Source organism: Molothrus ater, chromosome 11 (assembly GCF_012460135.2).
Source record: "Molothrus ater isolate BHLD 08-10-18 breed brown headed cowbird chromosome 11, BPBGC_Mater_1.1, whole genome shotgun sequence".
Classification (NCBI taxonomy): Eukaryota; Metazoa; Chordata; class Aves; order Passeriformes; family Icteridae; genus Molothrus; species Molothrus ater.
Window position 1 is genome coordinate 19,318,613 of NC_050488.2, and position 15,409 is coordinate 19,334,021.

A 15,409-nucleotide genomic window follows, 5' to 3' on the forward strand; every position below is an offset into this window, starting at 1 on the left:
TTCCCCTCCTACCTGCCTGCAGTCAGAGCTCCTAGAGTCAAGTTTCTTTGGCAGAATCCAATTAGAAGCAAAGGTGCCTTTCAAAAGAATTTGCAATGGCTGCATTGCCAGAAGTGAAGTTAAAAAGACATCTGCACACGTGTGGTGGCACTGGGGTTTCTAATGGGCTGCACTTCCAGACTGAAGCTCAGCAATCTCATTTTCATCTCGCAAAAATAACTTGTGTACTGCTGAAACTGCCTCTGCTTGCTTCTGGAAATGAAATATTAAACTTTGTGAGTTTTCAGGCCTTCAGCAGCAGCACAAACTCCCCTGGGATTTGGTAGTCAGGAAACATTTAGGAATGCGAAGGATCTTTTCAATTATCCACCTTTTGCTTGTGCACAAATGTTGCTTTTCCTAAAGCTGCTGCCATAAAAAGTCAATATGTTTGAACAGTTCTTGCAGAGCTCTGAACAAAGGCCCTGCTGATGTGAACAGCAGAAATATTTACAGGGAAACATTCTGAGAATTGGACTCATTCACATGTGAAATAGGGAACTAGCACGAGAAATGGAATTGCAGCCCTGCCTTGAGAACCACCATCATTTAACCCTAGGAAAATATTTGGAGTGGTAATCATCTCGTTTACTTTTCAGTGCTGTTTATGCCCAGACAGGCATCGTTTCTCTTTGGGGGAACTTTCAGTCCTGCACTGCCCTGTGCGGACATCAGGGAGTGCGAACTTTGCTTTGGAGCACGGGCACGACCCCCTGCTCGTTCTCTGGAGCAGCTGCTGAATTGCTGAAAGGAATAATGGAAAACTTTCAGCTTTTTCAATGGACTTCAAACATATTTACTGCCCAGAGCAGCTGGGGCTGCCCCTGGATCCCTGGCAGTGCCCAAGGCCAGGCTGGACACTGGGGGGGACATTCCACAGCCTGGGACAGTGGGAGGTGTCCCTGCCATGGCAGGGGTGGCACTGGGTGGGATTTAAGGTCCTCCCAACCCAAACCACTCCACAATTCTGTATTTTTAGCATAACTGTTCTTTTGGGCTGAAATTGAGATCCAGTGATTGTGTCAGAACTCGATGGGAGGAAGGACAGAGCCTGATACTTTTAATATCTTTTCAAGCTAGAAACTAATTTACGTTAGTAACTTTGAAATGCTTGGTCTCAGTGTTTAAAATGCTGAGAGAAGCATTATTTCCTGAGTAGAAAAAGAAATAAAATTAGTGGATTCGCAGAGGGCCCCGACGAAGGCAGAAATGATGTATTTGATTCTATGTTTTTAGAAGGTTAATTTATTACTTTATTATACTATATTATAATAAGGACTACAGAAAAGATATTTACTGAATGCTAAAAAGATAATGAAAATTTGTGATTTTTTTTTAGAGTCTTGATACAGCTTGGCCTTAATTGGCCAATGAGTTAAAATAACTTCCACTGCAGACTAATTAAACAATTATTTTGGGTAAACAATTTATAAACACATTTTACATGAGCAAAACACAGGAGAAGCAAATGAGATAAGAATTGGTTTTGTTGTTGTTTTTTGGTTTTTTTCCTGAGGCCTCTCAGCTTCCCAGAAGAAAAATCCTGTGCGGAGGAATTTTTTCAGAGAATATGAATGCCCCATCAAATGCGTTTGCAAACCCTCCCCGTAGCCAGAACTTTCCCTAAAAGGATGCTGAGTCAGGGCAGCTGTGGCAAGAGCTGAGGAGGGTAAGAAATTCAAGACTATCCAGGAATTTTTTTGACTTTTTGGAAAAGTAGGGAATTTTTTTGTGAGTCCTCCCAGTCTGTGGGTGCTTGCCACGGGCTCCTGGCAGGAGGTTAAATTGATAAAAGCTTATCAAGCCCTTGTGTTTTCAATGAGGTATCAGATGCTGTGAGTGATTGCTCTGCTCGTTGCAGGGAGAGGGGACAATAATTGTAAAGCATCTCCAGGCAGGGTAAGGAAGAGAAACTTTGTAGGGGTTTGTTGATGGGAATGATTAGTGGGGAAAAGAGAACAAGGAAGAATTTCAGCAGCTGCTGAAATCCAGGATTGATCTCAAATTTCACTTAAATTGGTGTAAAATTGGTAGAAATCCCTTGTGTAGCTGCTCTTATAATCAAGAGAATTTGGTACTTGGAGGAAAATTAATATTTTTCCACAGGTCAAGACTTTAGGGTAAAAAAAAAAATATTTCTGGAGTTCACTATAAACAGTGTAACTGCTTCACCATGTCAATCAATATAGACATTTTCCTTCCAAAATTAATAATTAATACTCTAATCATTGTCCTAAATAGTTCTTAGTATTCATTGATTGGCCATTCCTGCTGCCCCCAGCACGCCCCATCAGTCTGTGTGAGAACAGATGAATTTCTGCAATTAATCTCTCCCTGCATCTTCAGATCAGAGGCTAAAGATTCTCAGCCTTCCCAGTGCATTGAACCTGACTTTATTAAAAGAATTCTCCCAATTTTAGCTCACAAAAGCAGGCAGAGACCTCTCTTGTTATTACTCATGCAGTTTGTCTTGTAAGCACGAAGGCCCCTGAACTTCCAGTCTTCGCTGAGATGAATAAATTATAAGAATGTGTGTCTGGCCTGATTTATTTATTTTTAATATTTAAATGCCTGCTCTGAAGTAGTTCCTTTCATAAATGAAGGTGTTTTCTTCCCCCTTGGGTTGCTCAGAGGGGGATGGTGGAAGTTTGCAGTGATCAGCTGAGAAAGTCTCAAATTGCTCTCAAATTCTAATTATTTACAGCTTGTAATTGGGGGTGAGGGGAAGACTAATTTTTACCTGGAGATTTTAAGGTGGATTTTTAAACAGTTTTAGAGCAGTGAGGATGGAGGTGGAATGGGAAAATATCCCTTTGCTTGAGCAGTGTGGGAAGCTTTCCTGCAAAGTGCTGCCTTGCAGGGATGGTGTCATTTGTGTGCTGGATGATGTTTGCACAGAAAAGTTACAGAGTAGAAAATTACTCCAGTTTTCATTTTAATCTCCAGAGTTCACTAATTACACCCCAGAGAGGCAGGGAGTGAATCTCCTGAGGGTAAGAGACAGCAGAAACTTCACAGCTCCAGGTTACAACTCCCAATCCTCACCTGCCACCCAGACACCTGAAATGGTCACAAACCACTGCTGGGAATGATGTGAAAGTCAACATTTACCTGTAAGATTCGTGTCTTAATGCCATACAACATTTGCCAAAGCTTCTTTGTTGATCCCCAGATCCACCTCTCCTGGAAAGGAAGAGCAAGCTGTCAGCAGCAGCACCCCTGAATGTCCTTGCAATGTGTTTTGTTTTACAGATTGAAGCTGGCCTGAGGTTCCCAAGGATCCCTGCTCTGCTCTGAGGTTCCTGGGCTGTCCCTGCCCCTGGAGCTGAAGATGAGGTTGCTATGGGAGCTGCTGGTGCTGCACTCAGTCATGGTGTGCCTGGCAGGTGAGGTGGCCCCGTCACACCCTGGAGCTCAGACACCTCTGCATTTCCCTCCAGTGCCAGAGTGCCCCGTGGCTCATGTGCCAGGGCTGAAGTGCCCAAATTAATCCCTGTTTGTGGCCCTTGTTAATGAGCTCATCAAGGTGAAATTCATTTTCCTCTTGGGCTGTGTCTCCCAGCCCCAGCACAATTTCTCAGAGGTCAGCTCTGCCCCTTTCTTCTTCAAAGCTGCTGCTGGTGGAAGTTGTTTTCCCTCACTCTGTGTTAAGCTTTCCCTGCTCAATTAAACCTTGGTGGAGTGGAGCTTTAAATCCCATTAAAGTGGTGTTGTGTTGCAGCTGAGCCCTCGCTCCATTTAACAAATAATTAGAATAACATATTCCAGCCCTACAACCATCTCCTGCAAGTGCCCTTGTTTAACCTTTTCAGCCCAAGCTGCAATGTTCAGAGCGTTCCTGGAGAAATTCCCAGAGATTTTTGAGGGATGTGCCTTTTTCCTGGAGCTGAAACAGCTCTTGAGAAGGTTGTGGGTTTGCAGAGGCTCAGCAAAGCTGGTTCCAAAGCCCTGCCTGCTCACTGATTGTAGGATCCCCTGTCCTGGAGCGCTCCAGGACTGTCCTGAGTCTTCCTCTCTCTGCCATTTCCTTGATTAATTCCTCCTTACAGTGCCATGATTCTTCTCTCACATGTGTTTTGTTCTGAGGGAGGGTGTCAGGCTTTAATTAATGTTTGTGTCACCCTGGTGTTAGCCTGGATTGCTCTAATTTACCTGCTGCTCTCTCAGACTGTTTTACTGCTTTATTTATTAGCTTGATTTCTCCCCTTTTCTTTGTGCTCACTGTCAGGTTACTTTTCCAGCATTTCAGATAATAACAAAGTACTTTGAGCAGTGTTCATTTTTTTCTGCTTGGCTCTACTGAACACAAAGGCACTTTTCTTCCGGTACTTAGGGGTACCTATTTTTGAAATTTCGTTCCAAGTCTTTCTAAATGTGCTTTGACAGTTTCTGAGCTGGCAGAAAATTGGATGCAGAGAGGTTCTGCAATGCAGAGCCCCCACATGTTTTGGGAATTGCAACCCCAGGGAAGCTGGGCTGGGGGAACACAGCGAGGATGAGCCTTTATTTCAAGCAAATAAATGAAAGAGTGGGGAAAACAAAAGCATGGAAAATATTTTTACTGTAATTTCTCCACTTGAAATACCTATTGCAAACTGCTTAGTGGCAGCAAAATAAAGTTTCAGTGGGATGTGTTTGGGGGGAGTTGCCTTTATCAAAAGATCAGTGTTTAATGAAAATACATCTCTCCAGCACTGGCTTTCCCCCCATTATTCTGCAGCAGCATTTCCCCTCCTCTTTGCATTGCACTGAGTTTCCCCAGCCTCAGATTCCCCGTCCTGCTGAGGGAGATTTAACAGAAGTGTGGGGAGAGGAGTGCCAGAAGTTTTGTGTGAGTTTTAGAAGAGGTTCTGAGCGAGGAAATGGTTTCATTTTGCTGCAGGACGTGCTCTGGGCCGGCTTCTTTGGGCCGGTTTTAAATCTGGAATTTTCTGTGGCTGCCTGCAGCATTGTCTGAGCTGGCTGGAGGCAGGGAAGTGCTGGTGCTGTGGGAATTCTGGTGCTGCCATGAGCAGGGCTCCCTCATTTGGGCTCTTTTTAAGGGATGCTCTTGGATTGCTTCCCAGAGCCGTGGGAGTGTTTTGTGTCGTGCTCTGGTGTTATGAACACAGGCACAGGTGGCTGTTAAATATTCTGAAGTTAAGGGGGAGATTTGTGTTTTCATGTTGAACAAACCATTTTCCGCCCTGGTGAAAAAAAAAAAAAAATTAATAACTGAGTTATAAAATAGTAGAAGAAAATACTCTGCAGGAAGTTTTCTACCAACCCTCCACAGTGCTTTGGGGACCCTTAAATGACTGGGAAAGTTAAGCTCAGTTCTTAAACCTGGAAATGGAATACTTGGGTTTAGTTCCTGTAATCAGAGTCAGGCCCAGCCCAGGTGTCATCCTGGTCATTGGTCTCAGCTGCAGAGACAGCAGGGCTGGTGAAGGGTGAGGTTTTCGGGCTGTGAAAAATTCACATTCACCCTCCTGTGAAAATGTCAAAGGTTTAATAAAGGACAATAGGACCACAGAGCAAAGGGTATTGGGTCAGCCAAGAGCACCCTGTTGTCTTCAGGGACACCCTTTAAATACCTGTTAATTACATCAGCCTGTTGCATATTCGTAGACCCTTATGCATAGGAAACTTTCCCCCAAACCAGTTTCCATATTCCAAGAACTGTTCAGCATGGCTCCTCCTTGGATCTTCCTTTTTAGAACACACAGATTCCTTGATTTTTAGTGGTTTTAGTCCTTTTTTATCATCACCTTCAGTTTTGGGCCTTGGTCCATATTGTGTTCAGTCAGTGAGTGCTGATGGTTGGCAGATCTGTCCAGGTGTGCTCATCCTGTGTGCTTTGGGTGCTATCCCATCCCAGCAGGCATTTTAACACAAGCACACTGATACCAGCTATTGCACTGAGCTTAATGAACAGCAGAAATAAAAACTGTATCTTTATAACAAAGTGACTTTAACACCCCACATATAACATCCATTTTAATATTTGCAAAAAGCCAATATTAGAATATGTATCTGTAACTTGGTGTTGCCCCAACAAAGCCCTCTGGAGCTGAGTGGTGCCACCATCCCCAAGAGCAGCATCCCCAGAGCTTCCCTGGGGCTCCAGCACTGCCACCAGGGCCTTGGGAGATCTGTGAGAAACAAAGCTTGCTCTTTAAAATGTTGAAAAGTTTATTAAGGGGTAAAATCCAGTGCTGGGGTGCTTGGCTATCTGCCAGAAGCACACAGTTAACAATTTCCTTTTGGGGGTTCCAATTCCAGCTCCAGGTGATGCAGTCCCACCCTCCCAGATGGGTGTCCTTGGTTCTGGGCGGGAAAAGGACTGAGCTGTGGGACTGAGCTGTGAGAAAGCTGCTGGCACTGTGTGTGGAGTTCAGAGTCACACTCCAGTGCAGTGCAGAGCCTGGGAAGTGTGAAAGCTGAACCTTGAGGCATCAGTGGAAACAGAAGGCACTGCATGGGTGAGCCACAGGGAAATGTGACTTTGTGTGCCTGCAATGCTCCGCACCAGTCCGAAAGGGAATTTTCTGTGTTTCTGTGACTTCTGTGCCATCCTCTGCCTCATTAACCTCCTGCAGCAGAGAGTTTCTGTGCTGAAGTCATATTTGCATGTTAATGAGCTGCAGTGGCACAGACACATTAATGTCTGAGTGTGCAGATGCATATTTTATAGTGGGATTTAACCATTCCCCTTCTGACTGTGCTGTGGGTTAAACCCAGCTTAGCCCCTCCCAGCCTCCCCTCACCTCCCTCCACCCCAGTGCAATGGGCGGGGAATCAAAATTAAAACTTATAGGTTGAGATAGGAGCCATATAATAATAATAATAATAATAATAATAATAATAATAATAATAATAATAATAATAATAATAATAATAATAATAATAATAATAATAATAATATAAAGTAAATAATACTATTATTTACTTTATAATAATACTAGTAAATAATAATAAAAAGTAAAAAAACAAGTGATGCGCAATAAAATTTTTCAACACCCACTGACCCATGGCAGATCCTGCCCTGAATCCTGATCAGGCCCTTCCAGCTGCAAGCACCAGGTAAATACAGGAGTTTGAAGAAATTACTTTGTCCTGGAGCTCTTGGTTTGGTTTTGCTGTTTTGTTTTGGTTTTGTTTGGGTTTTTTGTTTTGTTTCACTTTGGGTTTTGGTTTTTTTTTTTGGTTGGTTATTTGGGTTTTTCTTTTTGTTGTGTTTGGTTTTTTAGTTTTTTTGTTGTAGTTGTTGTTGGTTTTTTGGTTTTTTTTTTAGTGGTGGTTTGGGGTTTTTCCCCAAAACATTTTTTAACAGGAAAATATTCTCAGAAATGCCTGTCCAGGCATCCTCTCTCCTTTGATCTCGTGCTGATCCTGCACAGCAATAGCCCAGCAGTAGTTCAGAGCAGAGTGTTTAGAGCACAGCTCTGGGACTCAGGAGAGGAAAAAATGCAATACAGAGTCAAATGTTTTCCACTGTGAGGCAAAACCCCCATCATTTCTATCAATACGTTCCCATGGAACTGGGCACCCAGCTCTGTTAAAAATCAAACCTCAAAATTCACAGAGAGGTGAGGATTTGAATTCATGCTGCTCTCCAAGCAGCTGCAGGTTTCATACCGGAGAAATTCAGCGAATTTTGTGTCCGAATATAAATAATTAAAGCTGGGAGCCCTGTTGTACATATTAAATTATGGTCTCCTCTAAACGAGGCCGCAGTTCAATTTGTTCACTGTGGGTTTTTGGTTTTTTTTCCTCTGCACTTTGATGTGAGCAGGAAGCTGGGAAATGATTCATCTGCTGCGGCCCCATAATTAATTAATTAATTGATATTTTGGTCAGTTCTGCAGCACTTTGCATTTCTGGAGCCAGCTGCTTCATTAATGTTTGCACAGCAGAGGAGGCAGGGAGTGACTCCTGGTACTCCTCAAACGCCACCCAGCCCTGGGCACCACTGGAGAAGGGTTTGCAAATCAGATCTGCCTTGCCTTAATACTATGAGTGGGGGGTTTTATTATTATTTAGTGGCTTTTCATGTTCATTTCCAATGTTCATTTCCAACTCCTGTGTTTGGAAATCCCTCAGAAGAGGTGTGGCCCCCCAGCAGCATCATCTTCCAGGCAGGTTTTGGGTGAGCAGGTCCCTGGATCCACCTCTCCTGACTGGAATGAGAATGGTTAAACCTCAGCTTAACCATTCAAAAATTCCTTCAAACTGAAGCTGATGCCTCAGATTTGAGCTTTTATATTTTCACATTCTGTGCTGCTTTAGTGTGAGATTCTGGGCTTCACATCAGGGGATGCTGAGCTCTGTGCACAGAGCAGGGACACAAAACAATTCCTGCTCCAGCTGGGCACCAAGGACAAATGATCCAAATCTCAGCCCAGGAGCACAAACCCCATGGGCTGGAGAGAGAAAAACAAGCAGGGTGGGACTGCAGGGGCTAAAGCTGGAATGGGACAATGAACTGCAAGATGCAAATGGAGCAGAACTGATCCCAGGGACAGAGCCCGTGCCCGGCCGTGCATTTTGGGGCCATTTTGGTTCATCTTGGGTTCATTTTGGGGCCATTTTGGGTCCATCTTGGGTTCATTTTGGGGCCAGTTTGGTTCATCTTGGGTTCATTTTGGGGCCATTTTGGTCCATCTTGGGTTCATTTTGGGGCCATTTTGGTTCATCTTGGGTTCATTTTGGGGCCATTTTGGTTCATCTTGGGTTCATTTTGGGTCCATCTTGGGTTCATTTTGTGGCCATTTTGGTTCATCTTGGGTGCAGCCCTGGCTGGGCTCTTGTGCTGCCCCAGGTGGATCCATGGAGGAGATGCTTTGAATGAATCCCTGCTTTATTCTGTAACTCCATCCAGCCCCTGCTCTAGGGCAGCCTGCACAAGGCAGCAAAGCCAGGAGACTTTCAGCTGCCCAGGTGGGGCTCTACAGCATCACTCAGCTGTACAGAGGTGGAAAGGAGAGCTGAGAAAATGTAATTTGTGCTTATTTAGGGATTATGTGGCAAGTTTGTCTGTGATTGCAGAGGATTTGAGTCAGCCTCACGAGAAGTCTGTACCCATTTCCCTCCCTGATCTGCCAGCAGCAAAGCCCTTGCTGGATGTGACCTGATTGATTTAGGCCATCGTTTCCCAAATGAGGAAACCAGAGGCCACATCAATGCCATCTCCTCATTTTTACATACAGATGATTAGGTATATGATGTTTTTCTCTGTTTAACTCTCAAGTCCATCTGGGCAAATTTAATTGCCTCTTTCTCAAAAGTTAAGAAGGTGAGATGGTGCACTTCAAATAAACCAGGGAGTAGACAGGCATTTTTCTAAGCAGATGTTCCAACTCTCTGGCTGTGTATTGATCCCCTGTGTGTTTTATGTGATGCCCCTTTTCAATTTAGCTCCTTTGCATTTGAATTAGTGTGTAGGTACTGAAATTAAATCTCATTTAGGGACTTACAGAAATACCTACTTTACCGCGCATCCATCAAATTAGGGAGGATATGGACCCAAACTGATTATTTATTGCCAGTAAAAGTGGGTTTTATGGCAAAATTGGAGGTGATTAGTGGGGTGTTTTATAGGTGAAATACTGTGTGATTCTTAGAAAATCTAAATATTATTGGAAAGGGGTTTAATTTTGTTAAGCTTGAGTGGTAATGGGGAAAGAACAGGAGGTGAGGGATGTGGGGCAGGGGGAATCCTGCTGGGAGCTCTGTTGGGTGCTGGGCAAAGCCTGGCTTGGCTAGTCCAAAACCTGTCTGGGTGGGAATTTCCTCCCTGTCTGGGAGAGGAGTAAGCCTCCTCACCACCCTATAGGGTAGGGTAAAATATAATTATAGGGAAAAATAATTATGATTATAGGTATTTTTAAGGGTAAATTATTATTATTATTATTATTATTATTATTATTATTATTATTATTATTATTATTATTATTATTATTATTATTATTATGTATTCTTTATAATTATACTAGTAAATATTAATATGAAGTTAAAAACCAAGTGATGCACAATAAAATTGTTCAACACCCCCTGACCCATGGGAGATCCTGCCCTGAATCCTGACCAGCCCCTTCCAGCTGCAAGCACCAGGTAAATACAGGAGCTTTAAGAGATTTATTTTTCCGGTAGCTCTTGGTTTGGTAAACACCATAAAAACACAATATTGTTTATTATAGGATTATTATATATAAACATAATTTATATAGAAATATTATATATAGATATTATATATCAACAATATCCTATTTATTATATTATTTTTATTTGCAATAATTTATTATAATAATATTGTAATAAATAATAACATAAAGTAAATAAGACTATTATTCACTTTATAATAATACTAGTAAATAATGTTATAAAGTAAAAAACTAAGTGATGCACAGTAAAATTGTTCAACACCCCCTGACCCATGGGAGATCCTGCCCTGAATCCTGACCTGCCCTGATCCTTTTTACTATAAAGTAAAAATCTCTTGGTAAGTTCCTGTCATGAACAGAGTTCAGGATGCTGCAGTTCAGCTGGGCATCGTTTGATGCTGCTTTATTGAAGCATTTGTCAAATGCTCTGCTCTGAAATTAAGAATATGCTGCAGCCAGGCTGCACTGACACATTATTGCAAATTTTAGGAAAGATTTCCCGTGTATTGCAATGAAAAATCAAAATTTTCCTGTTGTCCCTTCAGTGCTTCAGCCTGGTTTTCCTGATGTGTTTGGATTTTTTATTTTGCAGTAAAATACACATATTCAGCTTCATAAATCAAGCTAAGACACCATTGTTAAATAGTCTGTATCATATTAATTACTCTGTGAAGCAAGGCAAGCATTACAACCATTTATAATCAACTACTGGAGAAGTTGCTAATGAATGAGACAGGTAACTAATTAGCCAGCCAGCAGCCAGCATCTCCAGCTGAAGCTGGTGACTTTAAACTTCATTAAACTTTCCAGGTGTCAAGGAAAGTATGAAAAATACAGCTATCTTAATAGGTTGATGTGTCTTAATTCCAATTTTCTGAGTTGAAATGGCTGAAGATTGCATCTGTTTTGAGGGATATTGTCATTTATAAAGATTCCCGTGGCTGTCTGGCACAGCTGAAAAGAAAATTAGCAGTTTGTGTGGGAAAGTTTTGAGTTTGTCCAGTGCACGTTGGGAGCAGCAGGAACTCAGGTGTGGCTGAAATTCCTCCTATCCCAATAATTTGTACCTTCTTAATTTGTACCTTTTCAGTTTGTACCTTCTGCCTTGCCCTTAATATTTTGGGTGGGTGGGGGTTTTGTGATTATTTAGGGGGTGTTTTTTATGTTCATCTCCATTTCCCGTATTTGGAATCTGCAAAACAGATCCCTGACAGAATTCTGAATATGGCCATTGTTCTTATTTGTGAAATAGGGATAATGCAATGGGTGATCGGTGAGACTTGGAAGAAAATCAATGATTTGTGCCCTTCCAACTCAGATGATGCCATGGAAAAATTGCTTCCAAATTCTCTGTGGTGAATAACTTAAATAGGGTCATGGATTCCCAGCAAATGCAACGTACATCTGCCTTTGCTTCCCTACAACACTGAAATAACGTGGCTTGTGCTCTAAAGCTTGTGTCCTCTTTTTCCTCAGTGAGAAGCAGAGCTTCCCTGAGTGTTTTCCCACTTGATATAAAATAACACTCTCCAGACAACTCATTGCTAAACAATCTGCATAGAATTTCCCAGGATTTATTCATACTGACTTGGTTTGATTAAGTGTCACAGTTACATTTATTGACCTCTGCTGCATTCCTGAGCAAACTCGAATGCTCTCTTTTCTTTTTTGGGGAATTTGTTGGTGTATTAGGATGGAATATGGAATTTATCCCCTAATGAAAGGCGAGGGAGAGATGCCATCAGTCAGTGGGAGGAGAGAGAACCCAGTGCTTTCCCATGTAAATTATGTGAGTTCTGGAAGGGAGCCAGGCATTCATTTTGTTAAAATGGGGTTTGATAATTGAAACTAATTTAACATCGACCCCATTAAGTTGCATTTTATTGCTCATTTAATCCGCCTGTCTCACGAGCTCCCAGGACTGGGAAGTGGCTTTGGGATGGTTTTGGTTCATCAAAGCTGCAGCCACTCCTGCAGTGGGTGCTGAGATTGTCCTGTGGGGTGGGGTCAGCTTTGGGGTGGGGGGTTCAGCTTTGGGCAGGTTTGCTGTGGGACGATGCTTTGTCTGGAAAGCAGCTCATGGATGGTCCCTCATCACCCCTGTGGCCTGGCAGAGCCTTTCCCTGCAGGATCCCGCATCCCCTGGGCTGCCTGGGATAGCTTTATCACATGAGAAATCATCCCAGTCCTCCACCAGTGCAGCTCAAAAATCACTGAATGGGTCGGGTTGGAAGGGACTTTAAAAATCACCCAGTGCCAGCCCTGCCATGGCAGGGACACCTCCACTGCCCCAGGTGCTCCCAGCCCCAATGTCCAGCCTGGCCCTGGGCACTGCCAGGGATCCAGGGGCAGCATTTTAGAGCATATTTATTGTTTTAGAGCATATTTATTGCTCTAAAACAATATTTAGAGCATATTTATCGTTTTAGAGCATATTTCTTGATTTCTGTCAAAAAATCTCCATTTAAATCAGCCAAGGAGCTGGATCCATGAGTTTTTCATTACTGGGATTCCCACCTTCCCCTGCCTGCTTCTGCTTTCCTGTGTCTTACTGCTGTCTCTCAGTTTCACCACTGCTGCTCATGACTCATTAAATAATCTCATAATTGGTTCTCAGCCTCCGGGTGCTAATTGCAGCGAGGCCCTGGGTGATGGCTGCACACACAGAGCTGCATTCATCCCAAACCGGGGAGCAGGAGGAGGTGCAGGGACGAGGAGGAGCAGCCCTGGGGGATGTTTGTCTGCAAACACCTCCCCCTGGGGCTGCTGCTGCTGCTGTGGGATGGGGAATTGCTGGGGCTCTCCCCTTGGGAAGGGGCAGCAGGAGAGGAGCTGTAAGAGCGGGCCTGGCTTGCATCAGGAGCCCTGGGGACAGGGAGCTGCTCCTGGGAATGCTGCAATCCCGACCAGAGTGAAAAGTGCAGCTTAAACCACTCCAGGAATTTGTCCTTGGTGCCCAGCTGGAGCAGGAATTGTTTTGTCTCCCTGCTCTGTGCACAGAGCTCACCATCCTATAATATGAATCCCAGACTCACACTCTGAAGCAGCACAGAACCCGAAAAATGTAAAAACTAAAACCTGAGGCATCATTCTCACCACAATTCCCATCTCCCTGGCCAGAGCCACGTTCCCCATGGGCAGAGGTTGTTCAGCATTTTGGGAAGGTCAGGAACTACCCAACAAACCTGAATAAAAGCACAGGAGATGGCCATCTGACCTGGGACTTGAGCAGGAGAAATCCCCACCTTAACCTTGGGAATAGTGGGAGTTATTCCTGGAATAATAAGAATGTTTCTGGAGCAGCCATGTCACTGCAATAATGGTCTGATTGCTGTGTTCCTCCTTCCCTCCCCTTTTTTTTTGCGGTTTTTTTGGGCTTTTGGGGTTTTTTTGTTGTTGTTTTTGTGGTCCGGGGGGGAGGGGGGTTGTTGTGTGGGTTTTTTGCTGGTTTGGTTTTTGTGGGGTTTCTTTTTTTTGAGCAACATCGACTCAAACTCCTCAAAATCCTTACCCAACTTCAGCTTGTTCCTACACAAAAACTCAGCGTTTGAAGCTCAGGTGTGGCTGTGCTGGTTTGCAAAGTGCTGCCTGGGTGGAAAATGTGCTTATGGCGTGGGTTTTTTGGGTTTTTTTTTTTTTTTTGGGCTGTGCAGCGAAATGTGGCTGTCAGAGGCGAGCAGGATTGATGTGTGCGAGCTGCTACCCTGTGAGCTCCGACACCTCGGAGTCAGCGCTGCCACTCACGCCTCCTGCAAGGTGTTGTGTTCTTCCAGAACCCTTCAAACGCCTCTTTTGTTGTGACTTTCCCTAATGTGCCATCCAATTACCGATAAAACTTCACCGCCCCTTCTTGTTTTGAAGTGGAGGCAATCTCGGGCGTTTCGCTGCTGCCTTTTGAAAGTATTGAGGGGATGCATGAAGCTGCAGCAGTTAGCAAGGGGTTTGGCATTTAGGAGATGTCATAACAGCTTCTGGTGGTTTTTTTAAAGTTCATTTTTAAGGCGTGTCAGCTGATAAAACACGTCAGTCGCAATCAGTGAGGTGAGGGTTGACAGAAGGATAAATTCCAGCTCGAAAAACCCTTCCCATGCTCTGGTTTGTACCTTCTGGTTTCCTTCCTGGCAGAGGAAAGGAGGCAAAATTTTGAGAAATTCAGAGGAAACAACACCAAATTTTCCACCAGTTGCTCAGTGGTGCAGGAGGACAGAAAAAACCCCACCCCTTACTGATGTATTTGTCCGTTCCAATCATTGTTTTTTGAGCGAGCAGGAGTTTAAAAACTCTTTAAGTTTTTACCTCAGATCTCATGTAAATTCAGGAGTCACTGTGCAGTTGCCCACAGAGCATTTAAAATAAAAAGAAAAACGGATCAGTGTGAGTGCACAAATGTATTGGCAGCCTTAAAGGAAAAGCAAAACCTTGTAAATGTGTCACCAGTGACTCTGGAGATGTGGAATTCTCATCTTGAGCTGTCCTCCATTATTAATGCAATCTAAAATATACAATAAAGGCTGCAAACAAATCCCATATACAGACTTTAAGTGACGAAAACCCCTCCTCTCTGTGCAGCAAATTTCTGCATTTCTTTTCAGAATCTATTTCAATGTATAAAGTGCAAGGGCAATGCACCCCTTTCTTTATTAATATAATTTAAAATAGGCAGTAAAGGCTGAAAAAGCCCTCTATATACAGAGTTGAAGAGACAAAAATCCTCCTCTGTGTTTACCAAATATCTGCCTCCAGTGCAATTTTAATTTTTTAACAACTCTTCAATGTTTTGCGGGTTTTTTTCATGTAAGTTGAATTTAATTTTCTATAATAACAACATCTTGCTTTCCATAAGGTGACCTTAATACTTGCTTGCTGTACAGGTATAAACATTACATTCCTTTTCTTTGGAACATTGTTTTTCGTGCTTTTTGCTCTGCATTGTTTTAGATTCTCAATATGAACCCAGAAACCAGATTTAGATGACAAAATTCAATGTACAGTCAGAGAAAATGAGTGATTGGGACCCTTTATCAGGGATGGCACATGGACACTAATTATGGTCTCAGCTATTCTGTATCTTAATCAATTCCAGTGATCTTGTTTGTAATTTTTACTCCTCCTGACAGGGAGCTGCTCAAAGAAATAAATTGGCCATCAGTGTAATTTGCTTCTTGGACACAAAAGGCTCCCAGATTAACAGGAACATTTTTCCCTCTGGAGAGATCTCCCTCATC

General features: G+C 43.2%; 1 protein-coding gene across 1 annotated transcript in view; it reads left to right on the plus strand.

Annotated features, from left to right (window-relative positions):
- The window catches only part of LOC118691564 (contactin-4), a 274,696-nt gene that overhangs the window by 139,101 nt on the left and 120,186 nt on the right, over positions 1-15,409 (plus strand). Inside the window, 1 exon segment of the mRNA XM_036390793.2 lies at positions 3,292-3,425. Within this exon segment, the coding sequence (XP_036246686.1) occupies positions 3,371-3,425 (55 nt within the window). The 5' untranslated portion in view covers positions 3,292-3,370.